Source organism: Garra rufa, chromosome 20 (genome assembly GCF_049309525.1).
Source record: "Garra rufa chromosome 20, GarRuf1.0, whole genome shotgun sequence".
Lineage (NCBI taxonomy): Eukaryota > Metazoa > Chordata > Actinopteri > Cypriniformes > Cyprinidae > Garra > Garra rufa.
This window is the reverse complement of record NC_133380.1, coordinates 17,017,975-17,041,019: the sequence shown is the minus strand read 5'-3', so window position 1 is coordinate 17,041,019 and position 23,045 is coordinate 17,017,975. Positions and strand designations below refer to the sequence as shown.

Below are 23,045 nucleotides of genomic sequence, written 5' to 3'. Positions count from 1 at the left end.
AGTCTTGCTTTGAGAACAGGCCTCAGGAAGAACTCGGAGGGGGAGCGTAAAAAGACCCTGCCTGTTTGTCTTGGAAGAACGGCCTGTATGATGTATTAGCCAAGCTGTAGTCTTAGGCAAGGTTTCATTCCTTTTGAAAAGTGCACCCGGGACCTCTCTGTGACTCTAGCGCTCAGGAAAGTATTCTAATCATTTATTCCCCCGAGATGGTTTTCTTCTTGAAGCGACAGTGCGTCGACCGTTCGCATGTGCTTCGTTTTAGCCCGAGAACGCTGCAATTAACCAATCCAAGCAAATGTGCGTCAACTTTACGTCGCTGACGTTTCTTTGGCCAAGTCGTTGTGTGTATATCTTTCAGTGGCATGAAATGCATTCAAGACGCTAGTTCTTAAATTTGACATTCTCCATTTATTACCAAAAGATTTGTAATGTGTAGAAAGGATAACACTCCAGTGCACTGTGTTCTTTTAGACAGACCTGCACAATGGGAACTGACGGGAAGGTAATACTGTAAGTCCAGATAGTATCTTTGTGTTAACTTTTAAAAGAGAAACCACGTTGGATACAAATGCAAATAATAAGGGATGAAAAGCACCTGTTTTTCACTTTGGATGGTCTGAACTTAGCAGCATATAAATGATGCATAATGTGTATGTATATATATATATATTATATATATTTGTATATCGTAGCCCAACTCAAACACAGGGAATATCCAGTTAGCAGAGCACTTAATCTGACTGTCTGTGAGAACTGTAATACCCCTCGGATTGTAAGCACACCGTTTTAAACTTTCTCCACCATAAATTAACATTTCTTTTTTTTTTCTTTTTTTGTAAGCTTTTCACATATAATAGTCTTGTTAATGCTTATAAAAAAAACACCTCCGAAGATATAGCAGCAGTTCTGTTGGGATTTCAAATCCCCAATTTATACACACATCAACACAGTTGCTGATAAGCTTGTTTGTGCAGCCAGTCATAGAAATAGAAAGGTGACGTTTAAGGCAATGTCTGGCCAATTTGTTGTGTGTGTGTGCAGACAGACACCACTAAAGCGAGTTATAGTGCATGATTTGTCGCTAACTGCTCGATGTTTTGTGAAAACATAAGCCATGGAGAACTTATTTGATCTGAACATGAAGAAGGGAAATATGGTATATGGTAAAACCCAAGGCATTGCAGAAGTGCTGATTATCGGACATGTTACAAAGTATCACAATATCTAACTGACATTCCTAACGTCCAGTACACCCTCGATAGTGCAGTTTCAAGCATATACATCATAGTTTCCTACACAGAGTTTACCTAAATCAAATCAGACCTACATTGGTAGAGGCTACTCTCTGGATTGGGCCGTCTTTTTCCGAAAACTCGAGTCCACTGACCATCACAAAATGTATTACAATCTCATCGGCTGTCATATTCAAAGAAAACAAGAAACGTTAATGTTCAGGATGAATGTGGGATCCTCGGCCTCTTCGCCTCACGGAGTGGATTTCTTAAACTTTCAGAAGCTCTCCTCTCAGACAGTCCCTGTAGGGGAGAAAAAGATGTGTAAACACAACGAACAGCATCGCGCCGTGAACTCCACAAGAGATCCGAGAGTCCGGCACTTTGCTACACACAATTTTCATCATTTATTCACGTTAAGACACACTTTGAGTAAATCTATAATTCATTAGCTCTGCCTTCACCAACGCCAAAAATAGCCTTTTAAATAAAGCACATAATCATGTGCGTGCTCCTAATTCAAAATACTGTATCAAAAATAAGTTGATCAAAAGGCCAAATGTTGTTAATATGCACATAATTTAATTCTTGTTTCCCAATTAAACTAATTTTAAAATTTGCGCTACTTTGATTACCTTAAATGCTGCTATGTGATGTGACAATCCAAGAGTAGTAGACAGACTCAGTCAGTCTCAAGTCAGTTGCTAGAAAAACTACAATGCGTCTCTTGGGAAGGCGCTCAAAATTAGCTTTTCTATTTTTCTCGAATAAACTGATCAATGGTCTGCAGTTATTACCTTGATTGACTGTCTTGCGCTTGATGCCCCCTCAAACTCTGGTTGCCCATCGGTTGCTGACGCTCCTCGTCTTTTATCTCCCAGTAGTCTTGTTCTCCTGTAGTTGATTTGTCTAAATCAATCGTAGCCTCCTTTGATTTTTTCTTCATCTGCAGCGTAGGAGTCTCAGAGTCTAGGCTCTGAAAAATACTTTTCCGCTCCGGGCGTAGGTCACGTTTTACTTGCTCCGTTTCCAGCCCTGCAAGGTTATCCGGTTGATGTGGTTCAGTGTTACCTAGATCAGATATACGCTCCTCAGCGTCCACCGGTAGATGCCGGTAGCTTTCGTGCCATTCTGAAGATTCGTTTTTATGGCTGGGACCACCATCGTTGATCAAGTTCTCCAACGGCTTGCTGATTAGCTGCTTGCTGTTGGTCTTGTACAAACTCTCCTCTTTGTTCAGCGCTATTACGTTTATCTTCATGGGGCTCACGTTCGACTCTTTGTGATAGTCGCTGTTGCTTTCCCATTGGTCCACTTCCTGTATGTATTGTCGTAAGAGTGGCATGCCTTGTTTGGCCTTGTTAGTGTTATCGTTTGTGAAGGTATGTAGTGTGTTAATTAGGTTGCTATGCTCGTTCTTGTCAGCCTTGTAAAATGTATTCGTAATTCCGCTGTGCTGGTCGGAAACCCTTACTTCGTTTTCTTTTTGCATTACGTTTCTGTGCAACCTCTCTTTATCAAAATGTGATTGCTTAGAGTCTTTGTCTAAGGCAGGTAAGTGCTTGGGGTCATGCTCCTTGTAGTGGACGGCAGTTAAGTCTGTGGACTGGACCTGAGGTGCTCCCAGCAGGATTTTTGGAGAATGCTGCTCCTGAGGAGCCGAGAGGGATGGAGAGGAGTGCTGACTCGTTTCCTCCTGAAGACATGAATTGGACTGAAGGGAGCTCTGGGGCAAGTTACTAAATGATCCCCCCATCGCGGACTGGGAGTCTGTCAAAGTACGTACGTGGTATGGTTGACCTTGGGGTGCGAGAAACTGCTTTTGTTCTGGGAATGAGTTATGGATAAAGCTTTGCTTCAAAGTCACTGGTTGCTCAGGTAATACCTTGCCCTTTCCAAGGGACGGATCCATGAGGCTTCCAGGCTGCGGGACCAGGGGCGGTATGAACTCTTCAGTTTGTATGTTGCTGCTGCTGCTACAAATGACACTAGTGTCAGTGTTGCTTTTGCTGGTGTGGTCTAAGATGTTTCCCTCCCTTTTAGTGCAAATAGTACTGTGGCTGGTGCTCTTATAAGTGCTTCCGTTGTTATATTTGCTGGTGGTGGCAAAGCTGCTGTTGCTGTTTTCCTTCGCATTACTGGATGCTTTCTGTTGCCCATAAATGGAAGTTGGACTGATGTTAGATTTGCTGGTGCAATTTGCGTTCCTGTCATTGACGTGACAGTCAATTTTCCTGACTATGTTTGTCAGAGTCATAATGCTGCCCTCAGTGTAGCTGCTGTTTTGACTCCTGGGAACGCCAGTCTTGATGGACGAGCTGCAGCCAGTCTCACCTTTTCCAGTGTGTCCATGATTGCTAACACTACCTCCTCTGCCAGCGAAGTTGCAGTTCTCTGCTGTCCGACAAGATAATTCATTTCCAGTTTCCTTAGTGATGACAGCATGATGGATATTTGCCTGTGGTGTCTGGACCACTGGCTGCTGCTGCTGCTTAAGGGATGTGGACTGGGTCACACTAGGCTGGCTGACTATGACCCCTCCTTTCCAACCCATTACACTTCCCTTTGGTATCTGTTGCAAGTAGTGGGAACTCAAAGAGGCGGACTGGACAGAAACACAGTGTTGGGGAATGGGGTGATGCGACTGATTCCGTGACGTTTTCGGTGTGGCTTGGAATACAGTGTTGAACATCTTTCGACGCGTGTCCTCGATCTCCTCGGGAGACCAGCTGATCCCTTGCTTCAGCCTTTGGGCCGTGAACCAGAGCTTGATCTGCTCCTCTGGGAATCCAGAGACCACCGTCAAGTAACAGAGCTCTGCTTTGGTGGGGTAAGGGAATTTACCAAAAGACGTCTTAAGAAAACTGCTCAAATCCATGGCTGGATCGTAGGTGGGGATGCTACTTAGAGGGATCATGACCTTTGGGAGATCAGCGTTTGAATCAGGCGATGACGGATTAGAGTTCCACAGAGGACCACGATTATGCATCCCTGGTATCCCAAGTGTGTTGGGGATTTTGTGGACCGGAGAGGCACTAAAGCCACCGATGATATGTGGTGATGTTGTTAGGGGTAAGGTCCTTACTGAAGTGCCATTGGTTACAGTTGCGGGCTTGTCGCTGCTAGGCTCAGCCCGGTGTACCTCAACAGTATGGGAGACGACTATTTTTTTGTGCCCCCCTTTGGTCATTTTCATTATGGGTGTCTTGGTAATGGATATTCCGGATTCACTTAAATCCTCTTCTGTAAACAGGGTTTGCTCCACTGTGATAGCCCCATCTCGTTTGGTAACCTGCAAGGACACTCTCTTGTGCGCTGTTTGGAGTTCTGGGTGTGATTTTGCATTATGTAAAGCGAGACCTTCAAACTTCACAGCTGAAACCTTGCAGGACAAGCAGTAGAAGTTTGGTTGAGCATGAAAGTCCATGTGACAGTTGTCCAAATGGTGAAGAAACAGGTTCAAGTCTCCGGACTCAAAGCAGCACAGAGGGCAGCTGTATGTTCCCCTTTCCCAGCATGAAGTCTTCGGTTCGGCTTTCAACAGATCATGGAATCGTTGCGTATCCTCATCTTTTGAAGAGATACTGAGGATGCTGTCTTCGGGTATTGTGGGCAGGAGCTCAGGTAAGCATCCGAGTATGATGTCCTCCCGCATGTGCTTGCTTTTTGATGGAATCATACAGGGAACGCTGGATTTCCTCTTGCTGGCCATAGTGTAGGATTGTGCAGATGAGTGAAGAGTTAGAAACAAATACTGGAATTGTATGGAGTTGAGGTGTCATCAGCCAGCCGTGATGAACCAGAAATTGGTGAAATTTTCAGCTATCAGGACTTCCCATTGTAAAAGGGAGTGAAGTAACAACTCCCTGTGAACCTAAGGAGAGAAAACATGACATTTTGATATAGAACACTATGATAGGAAATAGAAATTAATGTCAGCATGGGATATGCATTAAAAAATTGTTCTAAAAGAGAGACGTTTATTGAAACGCTCTGACCAACCACTGTTTAATGTTTATTATAATCAAATCACTAATATGAAGTTAAAACTCCATTTACCTTTTCCTAGCAGAGCTAAATACGGTTCAGTATTAGGAGCAGAAACATTGGCGGTACTGATGCGCTGAAATAAAATCTCTATTTTTTATGAGCAGCTAAAATGAACAAAATGTGCTTGTAAGACGTTTTCATTATAAGGCACCTAAAATAAACAGATAGCAAGATACCGTTTCTTGTTATAAATATACTCCAAAAACGTTTGTTTCCAAAAATGTGATTGTTTGTATTTCTATGTAGCACATCAAACCTAGTTTTTATACATATGTTCTCACACACTCACTCTCTCAATCTTTTTCTTTTTCTTGCTCTTCTCCACACACTACACTTCAAGAAGTAAGGGAGCATTTCAGGATAAAGTTCATACGTGGTTCACATTTTTCCACCTGTTCTGTTTTTAAAAATATGTAAATATATTTTAAGGATTCTTACATCTACCATATGTAGCTGACTTTATATGTTTGAAACATTAATGTATGTATGCCTATTGAAGAAAATAATAGCGCTAACAAAAGATTTGTGAAAGTATGTGTTGTCTCCATTTTAAAAGCCGATAGCAGAGCACATAATTAGTTCATTTCAATACTTCAGCTAAATACTAGCTGGTGAATAAATCTAGTAATATAATACTTGATTTTCCATGCATTATGCAGCTGCGAAAGATTCTAATTAAACCACCCAAGACTTCTGTTTGGTGTTTAGCTCTAAATTTCCTTGACCTTCTCTTTCATCAGACTACAAATACATTTTGGATAAAAACAATGTGGTGTCCATGTGTATAGATTTTTTTTCAATATCACCAGCTGTGTTTAAAAAAAAAAAAAAAAAGATAAAACCATTCAGAAGTAAAAACACTGCCTAAAATACACCATGCTCTCAGACATGGCCATGACGTACTCTTTTGCAACTGACTCTTTTATTTCTCATGACGGCTGCCTTCCTGCCAGAAAAATAAATAAATAAAAATAAAACTAGGTCACCAGCATCTTATGCTGTAATCCTGGTTCCCTGCATCCAGACGTGGGCATTTACTGTATGTTCAGCCTGCTTACGAGTCCATGATACTCAGATTTCATCAATGGATGTTAACCCCTGACATGAATCAGGGCTATTGAAAGACATCTCTGAATAGAGTCGCTTAGTAATATAAACATGCTCATAATTGTGTGTGTACAGAAACTTTGTTCTGAAGAGAAAAAATGTCTTTGTAAGTGAAATGTGTGCAGCTTATCTTATTTGTTATAGAGCTGTTATAGAGTTCCAGCGGAGTTAAAATCTTGTGGAGTTCGTCTGAACGAATGAGGGCACAAAGATGGCAAGAAAAATCTGCTGTCCAGATTCTGCTAATATAAACCATAAAATGTTATTTAACCACAACAGACACACCAATATCTAGAGGACTCCACCACCCAAGCTTTGAACCACTAGCCTGATTAGCACCGGACAAGCAAGAGATGGTTCAAAAATGTTATATAAAAAACAGGTCACTCGTCAAAGAATGGGATGCTTTATCTGGCAACCGAGACGTGCGATTAGACACAGGACAAGAGGTTTCCAGACAGTGAGCTATTGAAAAGAGAACTCAGAGAGAGAGGCCTCGTGTTTCAGCACCGGGGTGAACCAACCTCACACAAAACAGTCTATCCTGCTACTGTGCGCCTCTGTACTTTGGTAGCTTTAGCGGAGAAACCGGAGGCCTTTTTATCCCGGCAACCTGTGGAGTCAAGGCATGCAGTGGATTTGCTTGAAAATTAGCACAACAACGCTGACCTACATTTGCGTCTTTGAGCGGTTCGAAACTGAAATATTACATCATGTTACGTGTTACACATTTAATAAGGCTGGCTCTGCTTGAACATTTTAGATAGTGACGCGTGCGGTATTAAATGCAGCATGAGGCCAAAGGCCTGGCAATACGGGCCTTACATAATAAAAGATCCTCTCTCATTATTGATTAAAGGCCGAAGCATCCCGGACTGGACGTCCTTTATTACATGGGACCACGCTGAATGAGCCTGTGAAGATATCAATAGACTCTCAGCATGGAAATCTTTCATAATGCTGCTGAAATAAAATCTCTATTTTTCTGCGCAGCAACAGGAAATTTTTTTCATGATAAGGGGTCTAAAATAAACAGAATTTTCAAAATGAACAGTCACATTTTTTGAGCTGCGAGTATGTTTGTATTCTTACATGCCATATTGCACCCACTTCTCTTTTATTTGATCATGTGCTCTCTCTCTCTCTCTCTCTCTCTCACACACACACACACACACACACACACACACACACCCCTAAATCCTCTTCTTTTTTGGTGCACTCCTCCACACGCTACACTTCAGGCAGTGCGGGAGCATTTTAGGATAAAGTTCATCCACGGTTCACATTTTTCCTGCCATTCCGCTTTAACAATTATGTAAATATCTCGTATTGACTGCTAATCTGAGCGTCCACCATATGTAATAAAGTCACTGCTGTGTACACATCCTAACATCCCCTTTCAAAAACTGGCACAAGACGAGTAACGCGCTCTGATTAAATCTCTCAGACTTCTCTGAATTTTCGTAAGCTTCTCTTTCATTAGACTAAAAATACATTTTGGGTAAAAACAATGTGGTGTCCATGTGTATATATTTTTTTCCACCATTTCCAGCTGTCTTTTAAATAAAGGAGGAAACCATTCAGGAAAAAAAAACCGGCCCAAAATACACAGTGCTCCCAGACACGATCGTGACGTCCTCTTTTATTTCTCAGACTGGATCTGCTTTATTACATGAGGTTGAGCTGAATAAGCCAGTAAGGATATCGGTCGGTTTTAACATGACCATCTTTTATAAGTGCTGCGTGAATGAGACTTTTGTTTAACGCCAAGCAGCCATAACAAAGGTCAGCGCACACATGCTGTAATAATTACATTTCTATAAGTACAAGAAGAAAGGAGGTCAGCGTAAGGGGTTGTCGTGACCATTTTTCTTCATTGTACACAATGGCGCTCCCAGTTACCAGGGAAATATGACACTAAGCCGGAAGCCATATGCAGTGCCCTCAATGCTTGCATGCCATTGAAATATTTCCTGAATGTGTGTGCCAGTACGTAAGATGGGCATGTGACTACATGCCAACGTTGTACGAGCTATATCAGTGACGCCGTCAAACACGTCCACATTAATTATGTAGAGACCAAAGCGCCGCTGAGGCATCCCACAGTTCACCTTCATTATAGGATGTGACTCATTAGCAAAATGCCACCAACACAGGCGTTTGTACCATCAGCTATTCCTGGGCTGCCCGTGTTTACGTCGAAATCCAGTCAATGAAGCCTATGCGAGTACTACAGAAAGCTGGGTGCCATCAGAAGTGCCCGCTTTGCCCCCCTTACCTCAGTGACTGCTGCACGGACTCTTGGGAGGCCAGTCTGCGCTGCCACTCATGTGTTAACATTGCCATAGCAACCCCTCTCCTTTCCCTTTCCTTGCCCACAACACACAGAGGGGACTAAATCCTCTATTCTTCAGCAAAAAAACACACTTGGGGGACATTTTTTGTAGCCCTCCAACCCAAAAGAGACAAAACTCCAAATATTTTATTTGACTGTGCTATTTGTTTATGCCAATATACAAATTGGAAACAAATGAGGATCCGTCCCTTTTTCCGCTCTGTAATCATGGCAGATTTCTTTCTTTCTTTCTTCTTCTTCTTTTTTTTTTGTCATGAACAGAGCACCCCAGAATTTTACAAAAGGCACGATTTGCGTTTTTCAGAATTCTTACGGCACAAAAATCTCCTACTGTAAAGACTTAGAAACGTGAAACGTGAAAGAAAGTACTTCGCAAGGCTGCAGATAAGAGAGAAATAATCATTGATGCGATGTGCTGAGTTTGATCACCGGTGCGACACACTCATTAGTTACAAAAAAGAAAGATGGCGGAGCACCATGAATTGTACTGAGTCAAGTGCCAGGTCTCGGCGAATGCCAGGCTCCTCCATACAAAACCACGCTGGAGCAGCTGAAATACTTGTACGGCCGACACTCCGCCGTTAAGCCAAAAGTTTGTCTCAAAAAGTACTGAGGTTAATACAGGCTTTTCAAGGACCTTTTGCGGATATGCTCCTATTGTGGAGCTCAATATCTGTCATTCATCCACTCTTTAGATTTACAAATTTAATAAGGTAATGTGAGATATCACAGAAGGGCATTTTTTGTTATTACATGCACAGTGAGCTTTTCATTATAAATAATTTAATCATTCTGACTGCTTTTATAGCACGGATAAGAGGACGTAGAGAGCCTCCGTAATTATAATTCTGCTTAGAAATCCAGCTGGCATTAGCCAGACAATTCCCCTCTCTTAATTCAAGGAATATTACATAAACGGCCAGCTTTTACTGGAAATCAACATACAATAAAGAGACTTAACATTCAGCCCCGTCATGCTGTCCTAATCTGACACAATAAAAAAGGGCAAACTGTGTGCATGTATGTACAAATTGCATTTTCTTCAGTCTGTGGGCACAGATACTTTGCGGAGGTCACATTCTAAACGCTTTACTGTCCTAATTGCTCAAATTCAGGATGAAAGGCAATATTGCCTTGCCTTATTACAACACTGCAGACCAGAACACCATTCCCACTAGAGAACAGACGTTCACCCAAAACACACTGCATGCTAAGAGTCCTACAGAAAGCAGGCATCTTATTTTACCATGCTAACTTTCAAAAAGTAGCGTGCTTTGGCAGAAAGTGATGTTTATTGTGGAGAGAGGCTCGAGGCAGAGAGTTGAGATGAAATGCTCTGAGAGCCTATGATTGTAAAGAATGATTTATAATGTGCGGTGTATTGGGGCCAGGGTTATGATCTGGAGTTAAATCCGAGTTTGAGTACATTCTGTACCCATTAACAGTTGATAGCGTGTGCTTGTCTAGATCTGCACCAGCTTCAAACTACAGGCACCCCCGAAAGGTTCGTCATCGTAAAGATCACTTTTGGAAATCGATTATGCGCCAGTATTTCCGTGCTCCTCGCCGGCGATCAATCCGAGCCACGGGTCCCATTTTGACCCCCGTTTGAAGTCGAAATCTGACGCGTGACGCTCCGAAATGGACAGGCTATAGTAACATCACATAGGCACGTTGTAGCGTGCGAATAATCAAATTGGAAGCAGACGAGAACATTGAGTAACAAACTGTAACAAACTGGTAAGTTAACCCTTTCGCTTCGTATTGAGGCACTAGTAACCTCCATCCGGCGAGACGTTTCTCGGGAGTTGGAGTGTGGAGCGCGGCGCGATATTTTGGCTATTACCAAAATTTTTAACTAAGCACTCCCATCTACTGTCGCCATTTTATACATAGAGGCGACTTCACGCACCGCATATGAGTAGAATAACAAGGCACGCTTCTCTCCTCTAGAACTACTTTTGGAGACTGTTCGCGTCGCCCAAATAAATCGCTTTCACTTCTTGGAAAAGTCAAAGTTCCCTACCTTTTCGTCGGCTCTGGTGACTGCGAATGGAAATCCGTTATTGATACAGAAATGAATAACATTTAGGTTTCGCTCCGCTCCGGGTCTCGGGGGAACAGGAGGGGCCGAGACCTCTCCTCAGATGAACCCTGTGAACTAACGTGAACCCGTCGGGTCACCGCGATAAGGAGCATCTACTTCTTTATGGCACACTGATTATGTGCCCGGCTGACATGGGCGCTGCTGGAGTGGCGAGAAGGGAAAGAAATGTACGCCAGGCGCTCTCAAATAAGGGCACGTGATTAAAACGCGTCACCCAAACCCAAAATCCTGATCCTACCCCTCTCTGTTCTAGGACGGGCTGAGCAGACACACTGAAGGGAGTGACTCATGCGCAAATGTCTAATATAGCCAGAAATATGGAGCAGCGCTTTCGGTCAGTAGGTCGTATAAGGACGAGGGGGGAAAACAACCTACTATACCGATCGTGAGCATGTGCCTACTACATGTACTACAGACGCGTGTTTGCAACATCCGCACGGATATGAAATACGCCGCGCAATTTTACAACAGAATAACATTCAATAAAATAAAACTCAATCTTTATAGCCACATGATACGACCTCCATTGATACACAACCATGTGTGGGGAAAATTAATGTGCAACACGGGACAGCATACATACTTTTAAAATAGAATGGTACTGAAATTGAAAATTGTTGTGCGGCATGCTGTACATACTAATATTAGAATAAAATAGAATAGAATATGATCTCTAGTGCTACACAACCGTGGCCAGGGGAAATTAATATGCAACATGCAACAGAATGCAATTATTATTGGTATTATCAATGGAATAGAATAAAATAGAATGGATGATGTTGGTGTGGTGCAACATACAATTAAATACAGACACTAATATTACTAATATTAAACTATTATTATTATTTTTTATTTGAGAATAGGGTGGATAGACAACTAATCACCAGAAATATTTATAGAGTTTTTTTACTAAAGGTGATAAATATGCACAGCTGTGTGCAAATGTGCCCTGGTTCTGTCATTTTAACCATTAACTGTTTCATAAACAGTGGTTACTACTTCTTCCTGAGAGGGTCATATAAGGTGAAAGTAAATCTGAGAGTTCCCACAGCCTACTGTTGTGCTCTCTGGACTGATAACAGCAAGTCAACCAGAGTGCAACAAACACCGGCCTGTCTATTATCAACAGGTTGTGTGATACTCGGTCCTTGTAGGCTATGTGCGCACATAAAATACGTATAATGTTTCCAAGTCTTTACTTTTCTTTTCTTAGGACGTGGTGGAAGACCTGCTATCCAGGGGCTCCCCCCTCACGCCACAGTGGCAATTACACCTTCAGATGTGCAGCATTTTTTTTTTTTTTTTTGACAGTACAGGCAGAGATGAATCTGATTGGATAAAGCCCGAAAACACCTACTGTCCATTACGAGACGGTTGCCATGCGGTTTGGGCTTTTCCTTCATTAGGGCCTCGGCACGAATTTGTGATTTTCTGGTGTAAATGCACGACGAATATAGCTTAGCTTTATAAATGTTATATAGAGGAAACTGAGGTTAGTTGTCACAGTGGCTATATGTGACCCTGGACCACAAAACCAGTCTTAAGTAGCATGGGAATATTTGTAGCAATAACCAGCAATACTTCATATGGGTCAAAATTATCGATTTTTCTTTTATGCCAAAAATTATTAAGATATTACGTAAAGACCATGTTCCATTACAATATTTAGTAAAATTCCTACAGTAAATAAATCATAACTTAATTTTTGATCAGTAATACGCATTGCTAAGAACTTCATTTGGACAGCTTTAAAGGCGATTTTCTCAATATTTAGATTTTTCTGCACCCTCAGATTTCAGATTTTTCTTGGCCAAATATTGTCCTATCCTAACAAGCCGTACATCAATGGAAATTTATTTCTACAGCTTTCAGATGATGTATAAATTCCTGTTTTAAAAAATTGACCCTTATGACTGGTTTTGTGGTCCAGGGTCACATATTTCAGTAATACGATTTTGAGTCAAATGGTGTAAATGTGCGTTTTCTCTTGCAGTGATTTTATTTGTTGTTTTTAACACTTAGTTCATAAAAAAGTAGAATTTTTTAATGAATTTTGTCCACTATAATGTCAATATCATATTTTTTGCTATAGCTATTGAATAATCCTAGAATCAAGACAAGTCAGTGAATTTGAGATACCTGTAAGAGTTGTTTGATGATTTTATGTCTTTTATAGAAGTGTGAATTATTTTATTTCATAATTGATTTGATGTTTAACTTTTGCTGAAAAGCGTGGCTGACAGCTATGACAGTCAAAGTGTGTTCAATAAACTGCATTTCTACAAGCAATAATAGCAGTTTTTAAAGTTTGTGCCTGTGCGTAAATATATATATATATATATAGACCACAGTATATGATGATTACAGTGGAGAAGAATGGGGCTGTTAGCTTTATACTATTACCTATTAAGATAACTACATCTGTTTTTAATAGCATTATTTTCTTATAAACACTAGATATGCAGAAATAACAATCTACGAGTTACTTCAGCAAGAATGGAAGTTTTAAAGAAGGGCTGCTTAGACATGCTGCCATAATTTTAACTGATTTAATATTAGTGTTTATGTAGTGTATTATTACCTGTATTTTATGAGGCCATTAGTTTCACAACACCACCGTGAGTATTTCACATTCAACAACACAGCGGAGAATCTCACACGCCGCCTTTGTTTGCCTCCGAATTCAAACTCTGGACCAATAGGCGCAGGGAAGATTGTCCAATGGCGTTCTTACTTTGCGGGCACGTGACGCAACAACTTGACTGGCAACAACGTCCCGACCAATGGCCGTCCAGCGGTGGGATGGGACCTCAGAAAGTACAGGATACAGGCGTCAGAGAGTGTAGTATTCATCTTAGGAAACGTTAGTGTGATTAAAAAACTTCAGTTATGGCTCTTTCCCAGTGTCTTGAGGATTCGCCAGGCTGGCGGACACCGAGAAAAAGCCAGGACCTAAACTTGAAAGAACTTTATAATGAGAGACACCGACTCGCCCTGGAGGAGCTGGTCGCCGGTGGAGTCGAGTCCTTCATGGGATTCCTGCAGAAGGAAAGAATCCCTAATTTTCTCTCCGACGAAGAGATCAGGCGGATTTCCCGCGCAGCTGTAGTGCCCAAATCACTCTCTTTGATTGGAGACGATTCTCATTTGGACCAGTCTAGTACACTGGATTGCTCATCTGTCACTTATTTTCCCGAAGTCTCTGATATTGAGCCTCCAGTTTTAGAGATGGGCTGGCCAGCATTCACTGCAGGGTCCTTCCGTGGAGTAACACGTGCCGTCGCCTACTTCCAGCCGAGTTATGGAGAGTGCATTTATAGTTGCAAAGAAGCAGCCAGGAGGATGATAAAAAATGCAAAAGAGGTATTTTTCAGGCCATGCTGTTAAAAAAAAATTATATATACAGACTACCAGTCAAAAGTTTTTGAAAAGTAAGATTTTTTTTTTAAAAAGATGTTTCTTAGGCTCACCAAACCTGCATTTATTTGAATGTATTTTTCCTGTGATTTCAAAGCTTTAGCATCATTACTCCAGTCACATGATCCTCCAGAAATCATTCTAATATTCTGATTTGCTGCTCTAAAAACATGTAATATTGTTATGTTGAAAACAGCTGAGTAGAATTTTTCAGGTTTCTTTGATGAATAGAGCGTTCAGAAGAGCAGCATTTATCTGAAATAGAAATCTTTTGTAACATTATCAATGTTTTTATCATCACTTTTGATCAATTTAAAGCATCCTTGTTTAATATAATTTCTGATCTTTGGGTCTTTCTATTCATTAAAGAATCTTGAAAAAATGTACTCAACTGTATTAAATATTAAATATTTATAATAATAAAAATAAAAAATGTTTCTTGAACAACAAATCAGCATATTAGAATGATTTCTGAAGGATCATGTGACACCGAAAACTATTATGATGCTGAAAATTTAGCTTTGATCACAGAAAAAAAAAATTACATTTTAAAATATATTCAAATAGAAAGCAGTTATTTTTAAATAGTAAAAATATTTCACAACATTACTGTTTTTGCTGTACTTTGAATCAAATAAATGCACACTTGGTGAGCAGAAGAGACTTTACGAGAATACAACATTTAATCATTACTATAAACACATCTATGACGTATATTTTTCTGTTACTGGTATTTATTCCTAAACTATTAGTATGTAATCCAATAGTGACTACTATCTTTTTAAATTTTACTATTCAATGCATACTAGTACTAGTCATTATCCCAACAGTGACTAGTAACTATTCTGTTGTAATCTGTAACATATTTTAATTTAAATTGACCAGATTTGATTCTGTGTTGATTTGGTAGATGTGGTTCATATCAGCTATTTATTTCCAACAAGTGTGTGTTCCAGTAGTTGCTGGTACTGATTTTTTTACTAGTAGATATTTCTAGTTCTTTTTAAACAGGTTTTTACCTAAACAGTAGTGTAGCTACTAAAAACGAGTAGCTAGCTACTGATGAAATGGAAACAGATTGTCTCTGTTGAATTATTTAATTATTAAAAAATAATTAAGCAGAAAAATAGATACTAATCATTTAGAAGTAATATTTTAGATGTCATAACACCTTCATTTATTTATTTTTGATTTATTGTTGTTATGTTGGGAAATTAATTTGTTTTCAGATTTCCCAGTTTAAACTTTTAAGAGGATTAAAACGACATCAAACACCAAGCGACGGCAATGAAAAGAATATCAATGAATTCAAGATTATGATGATTTAAAAAATCTCTAATTTAAGTTTTAATCAAAAAATCAGCCTTTGGGTTTTTTAGGTGATGCAAGGGTACGTGTGACTTATTCAAAGTAGTGCTCTGGATCGTAAATGTGGAATGGTAGGAATGCACAGAAGCGTCTATCACACTGAACTGTTACCTCTGAGGGCCTGAACCTGGAGGTGCCACAACAGGTTCTTCAGTCCTTCAAATGAAGGGGTTTTTGAGCTGAGTGTATTGAGGTTATACCTCCAGGCAGCCTGGATCTGTTCCAGCTTGCATGTACTTAAAGGCCAAATGTAATAAGAAATCATCAAGGTGTGTAGCCAGCGGCTGTGCAGTCATGACGATCATACGAATGAGCTAGAACGTTGAGTTCACTGATGCTGAAGCTCTAAGCTGTTAATTCATTTCCCGCCGTGTTCAGCCAAATAATACTCAGTTGCATAAAGAATTGTTTACTGTTGTTAATTTTTCATTAATCAGAAGTGATTTTTATCCTTAGGTGATTGCTATTGTAACAGACTCTTTGACAGACCTGGATATCTTCCAAGACCTGCAGGAAGCTTGCATACGCCGCAGAGTTCCTGTGTATATTCTTTTAGACCAGACTTCTGTTCCCTCATTCTTACAGATGTGTAAAAACCTTCGTGTACAGCTGGATGAGCTGCTGGTACGAGTTCTTAATGCTAATGTTGTTTTTATATTTAATCATATTTAATTGCTTTCTTTAATTTTTATTTTATTTATATTTTTGAAGCAAATGAAAGTACGAACCGTAACAGGTTCTACCTACTACATGAGATCAGGTGCTCGGATCACTGGGAAGGTTCATGAGCGTTTCATGCTGATTGATGGAAACAGAGTGGCCACAGGTTCATATAGGTAATAAAGACCACTTTTCCACAATATCTTATCTTTCAAAACTGTATTAATTTCTTCTGTGCAACACAAAAAAGGTATTTTGAAAAATGGGCCTCATTTATGAAACTTCCGTTAGTAAATTTCTAATTTGGCCGTAAAACAGACCTTCCCAAAAACTCTCCTCTGGATTTACAAATGTTTCCGAAACATCAGATTTAAACGTGTGTATGTAAATCATTTAGAGGTCGACCGATATATTGTTCGGCCGATATATCGGGCCGATATTTGTCATTTTTTAATATATCGGCATTGGCCGACATCCGTGTTTAGTAGCGCCGATTTAAAGTCAGGCATGTCTGCGGGCAGCCCCGTGTTATTGGTGCGTAAAACGCGCTGCTGTGAAGGACCCCAAGCCAAAACTTTTGTAAGGTTCAATAACAGTTCTGAGAGATAAATGTAAGGCTTAAATTCTGTCCTATGGTCATATATTTACTACATATTACTAGTAAACTATGAAGTGTTGCTTTCAGTTAGTGAAAGAAAAGCATAGAACCGTTGGGAACTGGCATAATGCTACGGCTGGTTAAAGGTTTGCTTGCAGTTAAGTTTAAGGACTGTAGTCGAAAACAATCAACAGCTTGCTAACATTTTAGCCCCAGAGTTATAAGTTCTGTTTTATTTTTCCTGTATTGGAGTCGGAGAATTTCACTCTGTGCGTGGGGTGGAGAAGGCGGCGGCTCTCACAAACAATGCAGCTTTGCGATTACTTCGCCTCGCTCAGACACAGTGATCACGGAGGGTGGTTATATCCGTGGGTCGGGTAATAAAAAAAATGCATTCTAATTACTTGTGGGTGGGTCGCGGGTGGATGAGATAAATCAATAATGATTTAAACATTAACTACATTTTCTAAAATCTGAACCTGAGTTATGTGGTCATGACCGTGGCGCCAGCTTCCTTTTAAATATATTTGATGATTGCACCTGATGCGCCCGCACCGCACCGTACGTCCTCTCCGTCACCTCAGATACTGCGAGTTTATATATATGTGACCCTGGACCACAAAACCAGTCATAAGGTTACATTTTACAAAACTGAGATGTATACATCACATGAAAGCTCAATAAATAAGCGTTCTATTGATGTATGGTTTGTTAGGATTGGACAATATTTGGTCGAGATATGTCTATTTGAAAATCTGGAATTTGAGGGTGCAAAAAATCAAAATACTGAGAAAATCACCTTTAAAGTTGTCCAAATTAGGTTTTTAACAATGCATATTACTAATCAAAAATTACATTTTGATATATTTATAGTAGGAATTTTACAAAAAATCTTCATGTAACATGATCTTTACTTAATTTCCTAATGATTTTTGGCATAAGAGAAAAATCAAGAATTTTGACCCTTACAGTGTATTTTTGGCTATTGCTACAAATATACCCCAGCGACTTAAGACTGGTTTTGTGGTCCAGGGTCACATATATGGTCACGTCCAGATGTCAGTAAACGTAATTTTTTTTCAGCATGGATTTGGCTTAAAAGCACGAGTGATTAAGCCTATATAAGTGTGCAGCGATGTGAAGATCAGCTGTTAAAATGAACCATCCATTCATCATATCATCATGCAAAACTAAGAAATAGGAAGATCGCTTGCAGTTTGCTAAATCAGAGAACAAATGTAGGTGCAGGTGGGTGGCAGGCGGATTACGCCATTGCCTGATTTTGCTTTATTTCGTCGTCAAAAGTAAGATTTTGCTCTCTTTTGTCATCAAATGTATTCTGAAACAAGTCACAACTGAGCCGCTGTGCATATCCATTTAAAGGTTGTATCAGCGATTTCAAGCCTGAAACATAAAGTGTCAAATTCAGCTGACCTTTCTTCAAGATCCGCTCGCTGCCTGCCCCATAAATCGACGGTAAAAAAAACGCGTCTCTCTGGTCAGCCTAGGGTCCGAGATATGCCCAAAAAACAATCGGTGCTACCAACCTTTCCACAGAAAAACAAACAGTGTTCCAACCAATCAGCGTCAGGGGGTTGGTGTTGTGGACTTTCCTATTGGTGCGTTTTTTTTTACAGTCGATTTATGGGGCAGGCAGCGAGCGGATCGTGAAGAAAGGTCAGCTGAATTTGACATTTTATGTTTCAGGCTTGAAATCGCTGATACAACCTTTAAGCAGCGGTGTTTCGTTTATGAATGAACGTGCGTTTTTAAACGAATCTAGTGAAATGATTAAATTTTCCATTCATAAAGAGAGTCACTTGCTTTATTCAGGAAGGAATCAGCTGTTCGAACAAATCAAATGAATGATATGATTCAGTAATTAAATAAGTGTCCTGCCGCCATCTGCTGGCAGGTCCTCTCAGTTATATAAATCATTTAAAATTTCTGTATTCAAAATTTTATATTTATAACATTAAAGTTTAACATTAATCTCAGCTCTTAAACTTATGTAAATAATTAAGTTTTTATATTATCTGTTTTATATATTTAATACTTGGTCAGTTCGATCTGTTTGGTTAACTTTGGTTAAATCTTTTATAATAATACTGTGCAGTGCACAAAATCAAGATCCGAAAGATGGTTCATTGTGTTCATTGTTCATGATGTTAAGTTTAAAAAATGATGTGCATCCACTTATTATTAGTGTGACATTTTAGCATGCAAATAAAGGGAAGAACTTCAAGATATCGGCCCTAAAAACCGGCCAAAAAAATCGGCAGCACATATCGGCCATAGGCTGACCCTGACTTCTAGACATCAGCATTGGCATCCGCTATAGAAAAACCCATATCGGTCGATCTCTAAAATAATTTCAATCATTCGTTAAATAGAGCGCACATGCACGCTCATTCATAATTAGCATAGTTCCCGCCTATGAATTACAACTATGTATGTCTAGGAACGCAGCGCATATTCTGTACTCCCTTCTCAGGTTTGGCTCCAGTATATTTCACAAATACAAAAAAGACTAAAAGGCCGTATAGCTAACAATAAATATTAAAGGGGTCATTTCAAATTATTTTAATATCTTCCTCGATGTTAACTTATAATGTTAACAAAGATTATTGCAGAAAAACAAATATATATGTGAAAAAATTATTATTCTGACCCTCTGTCTGCAACGACCTGTTTTTAAGGAGCGTTGTCCTTTAAGGTCAGGAATCGGCCACTGTTATGATTGGCTAACATCATTGCATAGGAAACAATATCAACACCCCTTTGCTTTTGCATGTGGGTGTTTTGACAACATAATTTAAAAAAAACAGTAATTTCTAGACAAAGCAATATGAAATAATTTACTTACAGTTTGTGATGCAGCTGCAGTCAGATCTAGTACTGCTTCATCTTTCAACAAATCTTTCTTTGTGAATTCTCCATGACACTGTGCCTCGTTTACAAAACAAAATACTCCGAACAATCCTCTGACACAATCTGGGATGCCGTTAGAAATAAACTATCCACTTTTTTCATACGCTTTGATCCTTCTGATATCTGTACAAAGGCGCAAATGAGCTGTTTAAATCAAACGTGTCAAATTTAATGTTCTTACACTTCTTTTGTCCTATTGACGACAGACTCAAGCTCGTGGACTGTGTCAGAAAGTAAAAATGCATCTGTATACTGTATCCAGTGTAGACAAGATAGCTTCTTGATAGCTTCTTGTCTTTTCAGTCAGATTTGCTTCTGAGGCAACGCATTCAGCGTATTCAAGTGATCAGCTGATTGAACAGTTCTGACTTTTTTCATCTCACAATTCTGACTTTATTTCTTGCAACTGTGAGTTTGTATCACTCAAAAAAGTCAGAATTGTGAGATAAACTCATTTGCAAGAAAAGAAATCTGAATTGTGAGATATAAACTCGCATTTGCGAGAAAGTCAGAATTGCGCAATTCTGACTTTTTCTTGCAAATAAGTTTTTATCTCGCAATTCTGGCATTTTTCTTCACATAATTCTGTTTCTATTTCTTACAATTGTGAATTTGTATCACGCAATTCTAAGGAAAAAAGTCACAATAAAAAAAAAAAAATATTCAGTGGCAGAAATGGGCTTCCAAAAGTGCAAAAAAAAACCCAAAAAAAACAGGGCAAATGAACTTATAAAACATTATGGCAGTGCATTAAAATTCAGTGTCATCAGTTTTACACACCTTTTTAATGTGCAGGTGTACATTCCTTTCATACAGACTAACATTTTCAAAATACGAACATAATTTAATGAATTCTAAAGTTTACATCATAACGGCTTTATGAAAAACATTCATTCTGCTCGTGTTACAATGTCTTTTGAAAGTCACTTAGGTCCAGTATTGTTTTGGACTTTTTTGGCTTTCACTGCGTAGGCAAAAACATTCTTCAAAATATTCTTTTTTGATGTTATTTTTCTATTTTGCATTGGTGTATCCTTTCAGAAAGTGTAGAATAATTATAAAGAAATTTGCTACTTCAAATTAATCGATTTTAACTTTGTAAATGTCAGGCAATCAGTACATAATAGATACGGCTCCAGTTCTATTTATACATTTCCTATTTATGTTGGCACATTTTTATCTACAGGTTTAACTGGACAGATGGCAAACTAAACAGCAGCAACCTTATCGAGTTATCTGGCCAGATAACCGAGAAATTCGATGAAGAGTTCCGCATCCTCTATGCCCAGTCCCTACCTCTGCCAGCGAATACAAGAGCTCCCTCTAGTGCCAGAAGCAGCGGTTTATATGACCATCTTGTCCTCAAACCACCTGGAACGCCTCCCTCCTACTTGGCACGAACAACAAAGCCTCAACCAGAATGTCTGACGAGCACTCCAGCCAGACTTCATACCCCAGAGATCCAACAGATGAATAAAGACATTGAAGATAGAGACAGAAAGAGTAACCCACTTTCTGATACTTCCACTCTAGGTGAAGACTGGATCGAGCAAGAACTCGGAGAGGAAGCACTCGCCTCACATGACCCTCCTCCTGTGCCGGCAACGAATGTTACTGCTCAGACTCAGACAGTCGATGTAATGATCTCTCCCCCTGTACCTTCCTGTGACATCTCAACACAAACCACCTGCCAAACGGCAGATGTGAGCGTGCAAACATGCGCCGACAAGCTTACAACGAAAACCTCATTCAGCAGCAACCCCAGTTGCAACCTACAAGAGGTGGACTGTCACCCACCTGTCTGTCTTGCTCCACAAGACATCACCATGAGGGAATGCTTCCTCAAGATCACCAAAGAGCGGCAGCACCACTACAGCTCCATTCGCTCCAAGCTTGACCACATGGTGACACTGCTTTCTCACAAGAGGGAACTAGTGGACCTCACCAACTTAGCACTGAGGCCTGGTCTGCACAAAGGACGTAAGGGTCAGCAAGAGGGCAGGCAGGTTCATGGTACACTTGACAATGCGATTATGGGGACTTGGCCCAGGTCGAGATGTCTGCAGTAACACAAACTCAGAAGAACAGCGCTGGTGGTGGTCTGCTATGTTTTAGTACAGCACTTTAAAAAAAACAAAAAAAAACAGCTTTGTAGATTAATCAGAAAAATATTCTGAATGATGTGTATGCAATACAAAAAAGGACAAATGTGCAACGATACTGATTTTTTTTTTTAGCTTTAATTGTATTAGATGGGGGAATAAGCAGTCTTTATATACTGTAGTCAGAAAGACCAAAGTACTTTTCTTTTTAGTCATATTTTGAAATCCAGTTTAAAAAACAGTCTCTGTTACTTTGTGTTTTTTAAAGTTGTGAAGCTCTGAAAATGACCTTCTTTGTAACACTATTAGTTTATTCACATATATATAAAAAAACAACAGTCACTCATGACTGTGTTTGATGTGCCTTGGATGTTAGTGAAAGGAATTAATCAAAACAATTGTACTAAATTGGAAACGTTTGGTACTTTGGCTATGCTTGAGGCATTTGAATATTTATTTCACCAAGATGCTGAATGATAAAAAAAAAATGTTAAATTCATGACTGCCTCATTTTAATAAAACTGTTTATTTGATAAACAATTTTGTCACACTCCTTCATAATGGCTCACTTACTATGTTTAGATTTTGTGAATAAAATAGATTTAAAAAAAAATGCATCACATTGATTAAAGTTGACAGTAAAGATGTATAATGTTTCAATTATTCTATTTTAAAATATGACATTACAATCTTTTAAAATTATAATGAAATCTGGTCATTTTACTGTATTTTTATCAAATTAATTCACGCCTCTTTTAAAAACAAAATCTGTGTAAAATCTCTAAAAATCTCACCAGTGAACTTTTAAATAGTAGTGTAAACTCTTCAAAATAAGAGGGTTTTTTTGCAGTGATGCCACAGAGAATCATTTTGGGTTCCATAAAGATCCTTTCACTCAACAGTTCTTAAAAGAACCATTTTTCCTAATGTTAAGAACACTTTAATAATCTAAAGAACCTTTTATGCAGTGGAGAGGGTTTATGGATGTTTACGGTTCTTCATAAAACCAAAGATGCCAATAAAGATATTTTTGCAAAGTTATATAAATTAATATACAGTAAGTAGTAACTGACTTGCATGTCTGTGTTATGTTGTCCTCAATTTGCTCAAGAGCTGC

At 39.4% G+C, this 23,045-nt stretch overlaps 2 protein-coding genes across 2 annotated transcripts; one reads left to right on the top strand and one right to left on the bottom strand.

The window, feature by feature from the left end:
- Positions 1-405: 405 nt before the first annotated feature.
- zhx3a (zinc fingers and homeoboxes 3a) lies at positions 406-11,092 on the bottom strand. The gene is made up of 3 exons (XM_073825662.1): positions 10,772-11,092; positions 2,030-5,106; positions 406-1,535 (listed from the first exon to the last, which is right to left on the bottom strand). Exons 2-3 carry the CDS (start codon positions 4,942-4,944, stop codon positions 1,502-1,504), a joined length of 2,949 nt encoding a protein of 982 aa, XP_073681763.1. The 5' UTR covers positions 4,945-5,106; positions 10,772-11,092; the 3' UTR covers positions 406-1,501.
- Positions 11,093-13,726: 2,634 nt separating this feature from the next.
- On the top strand, positions 13,727-22,409 carry fam83d (family with sequence similarity 83 member D). Its single transcript, XM_073826253.1, has 4 exons — positions 13,727-14,215; positions 16,094-16,261; positions 16,349-16,473; positions 21,013-22,409. The coding sequence occupies exons 1-4, from the start codon at positions 13,742-13,744 to the stop codon at positions 21,893-21,895; spliced, it is 1,650 nt and encodes a 549-aa protein (XP_073682354.1). The 5' UTR covers positions 13,727-13,741; the 3' UTR covers positions 21,896-22,409.
- The last annotated feature ends 636 nt before the right edge of the window (positions 22,410-23,045 follow it).

Excerpts from the sequence above, each read along its gene's own strand:
- zhx3a (XM_073825662.1), bottom strand. The coding sequence starts at position 4,944 with ATGGCCAGCAAGAGGAAATCCAGCGTTCCCTGTATGATTCCATCAAAA. Across the intron at positions 1,536-2,029 it reads GCGCAAGACAGTCAATCAAG|GGACTGTCTGAGAGGAGAGC; the intron begins GTAATAACTGCA and ends TCTCCCCTACAG.
- fam83d (XM_073826253.1), top strand. The coding sequence starts at position 13,742 with ATGGCTCTTTCCCAGTGTCTTGAGGATTCGCCAGGCTGGCGGACACCG. Across the intron at positions 14,216-16,093 it reads TGATAAAAAATGCAAAAGAG|GTGATTGCTATTGTAACAGA; the intron begins GTATTTTTCAGG and ends TTTTATCCTTAG. Across the intron at positions 16,474-21,012 it reads GTGGCCACAGGTTCATATAG|GTTTAACTGGACAGATGGCA; the intron begins GTAATAAAGACC and ends TTTTATCTACAG.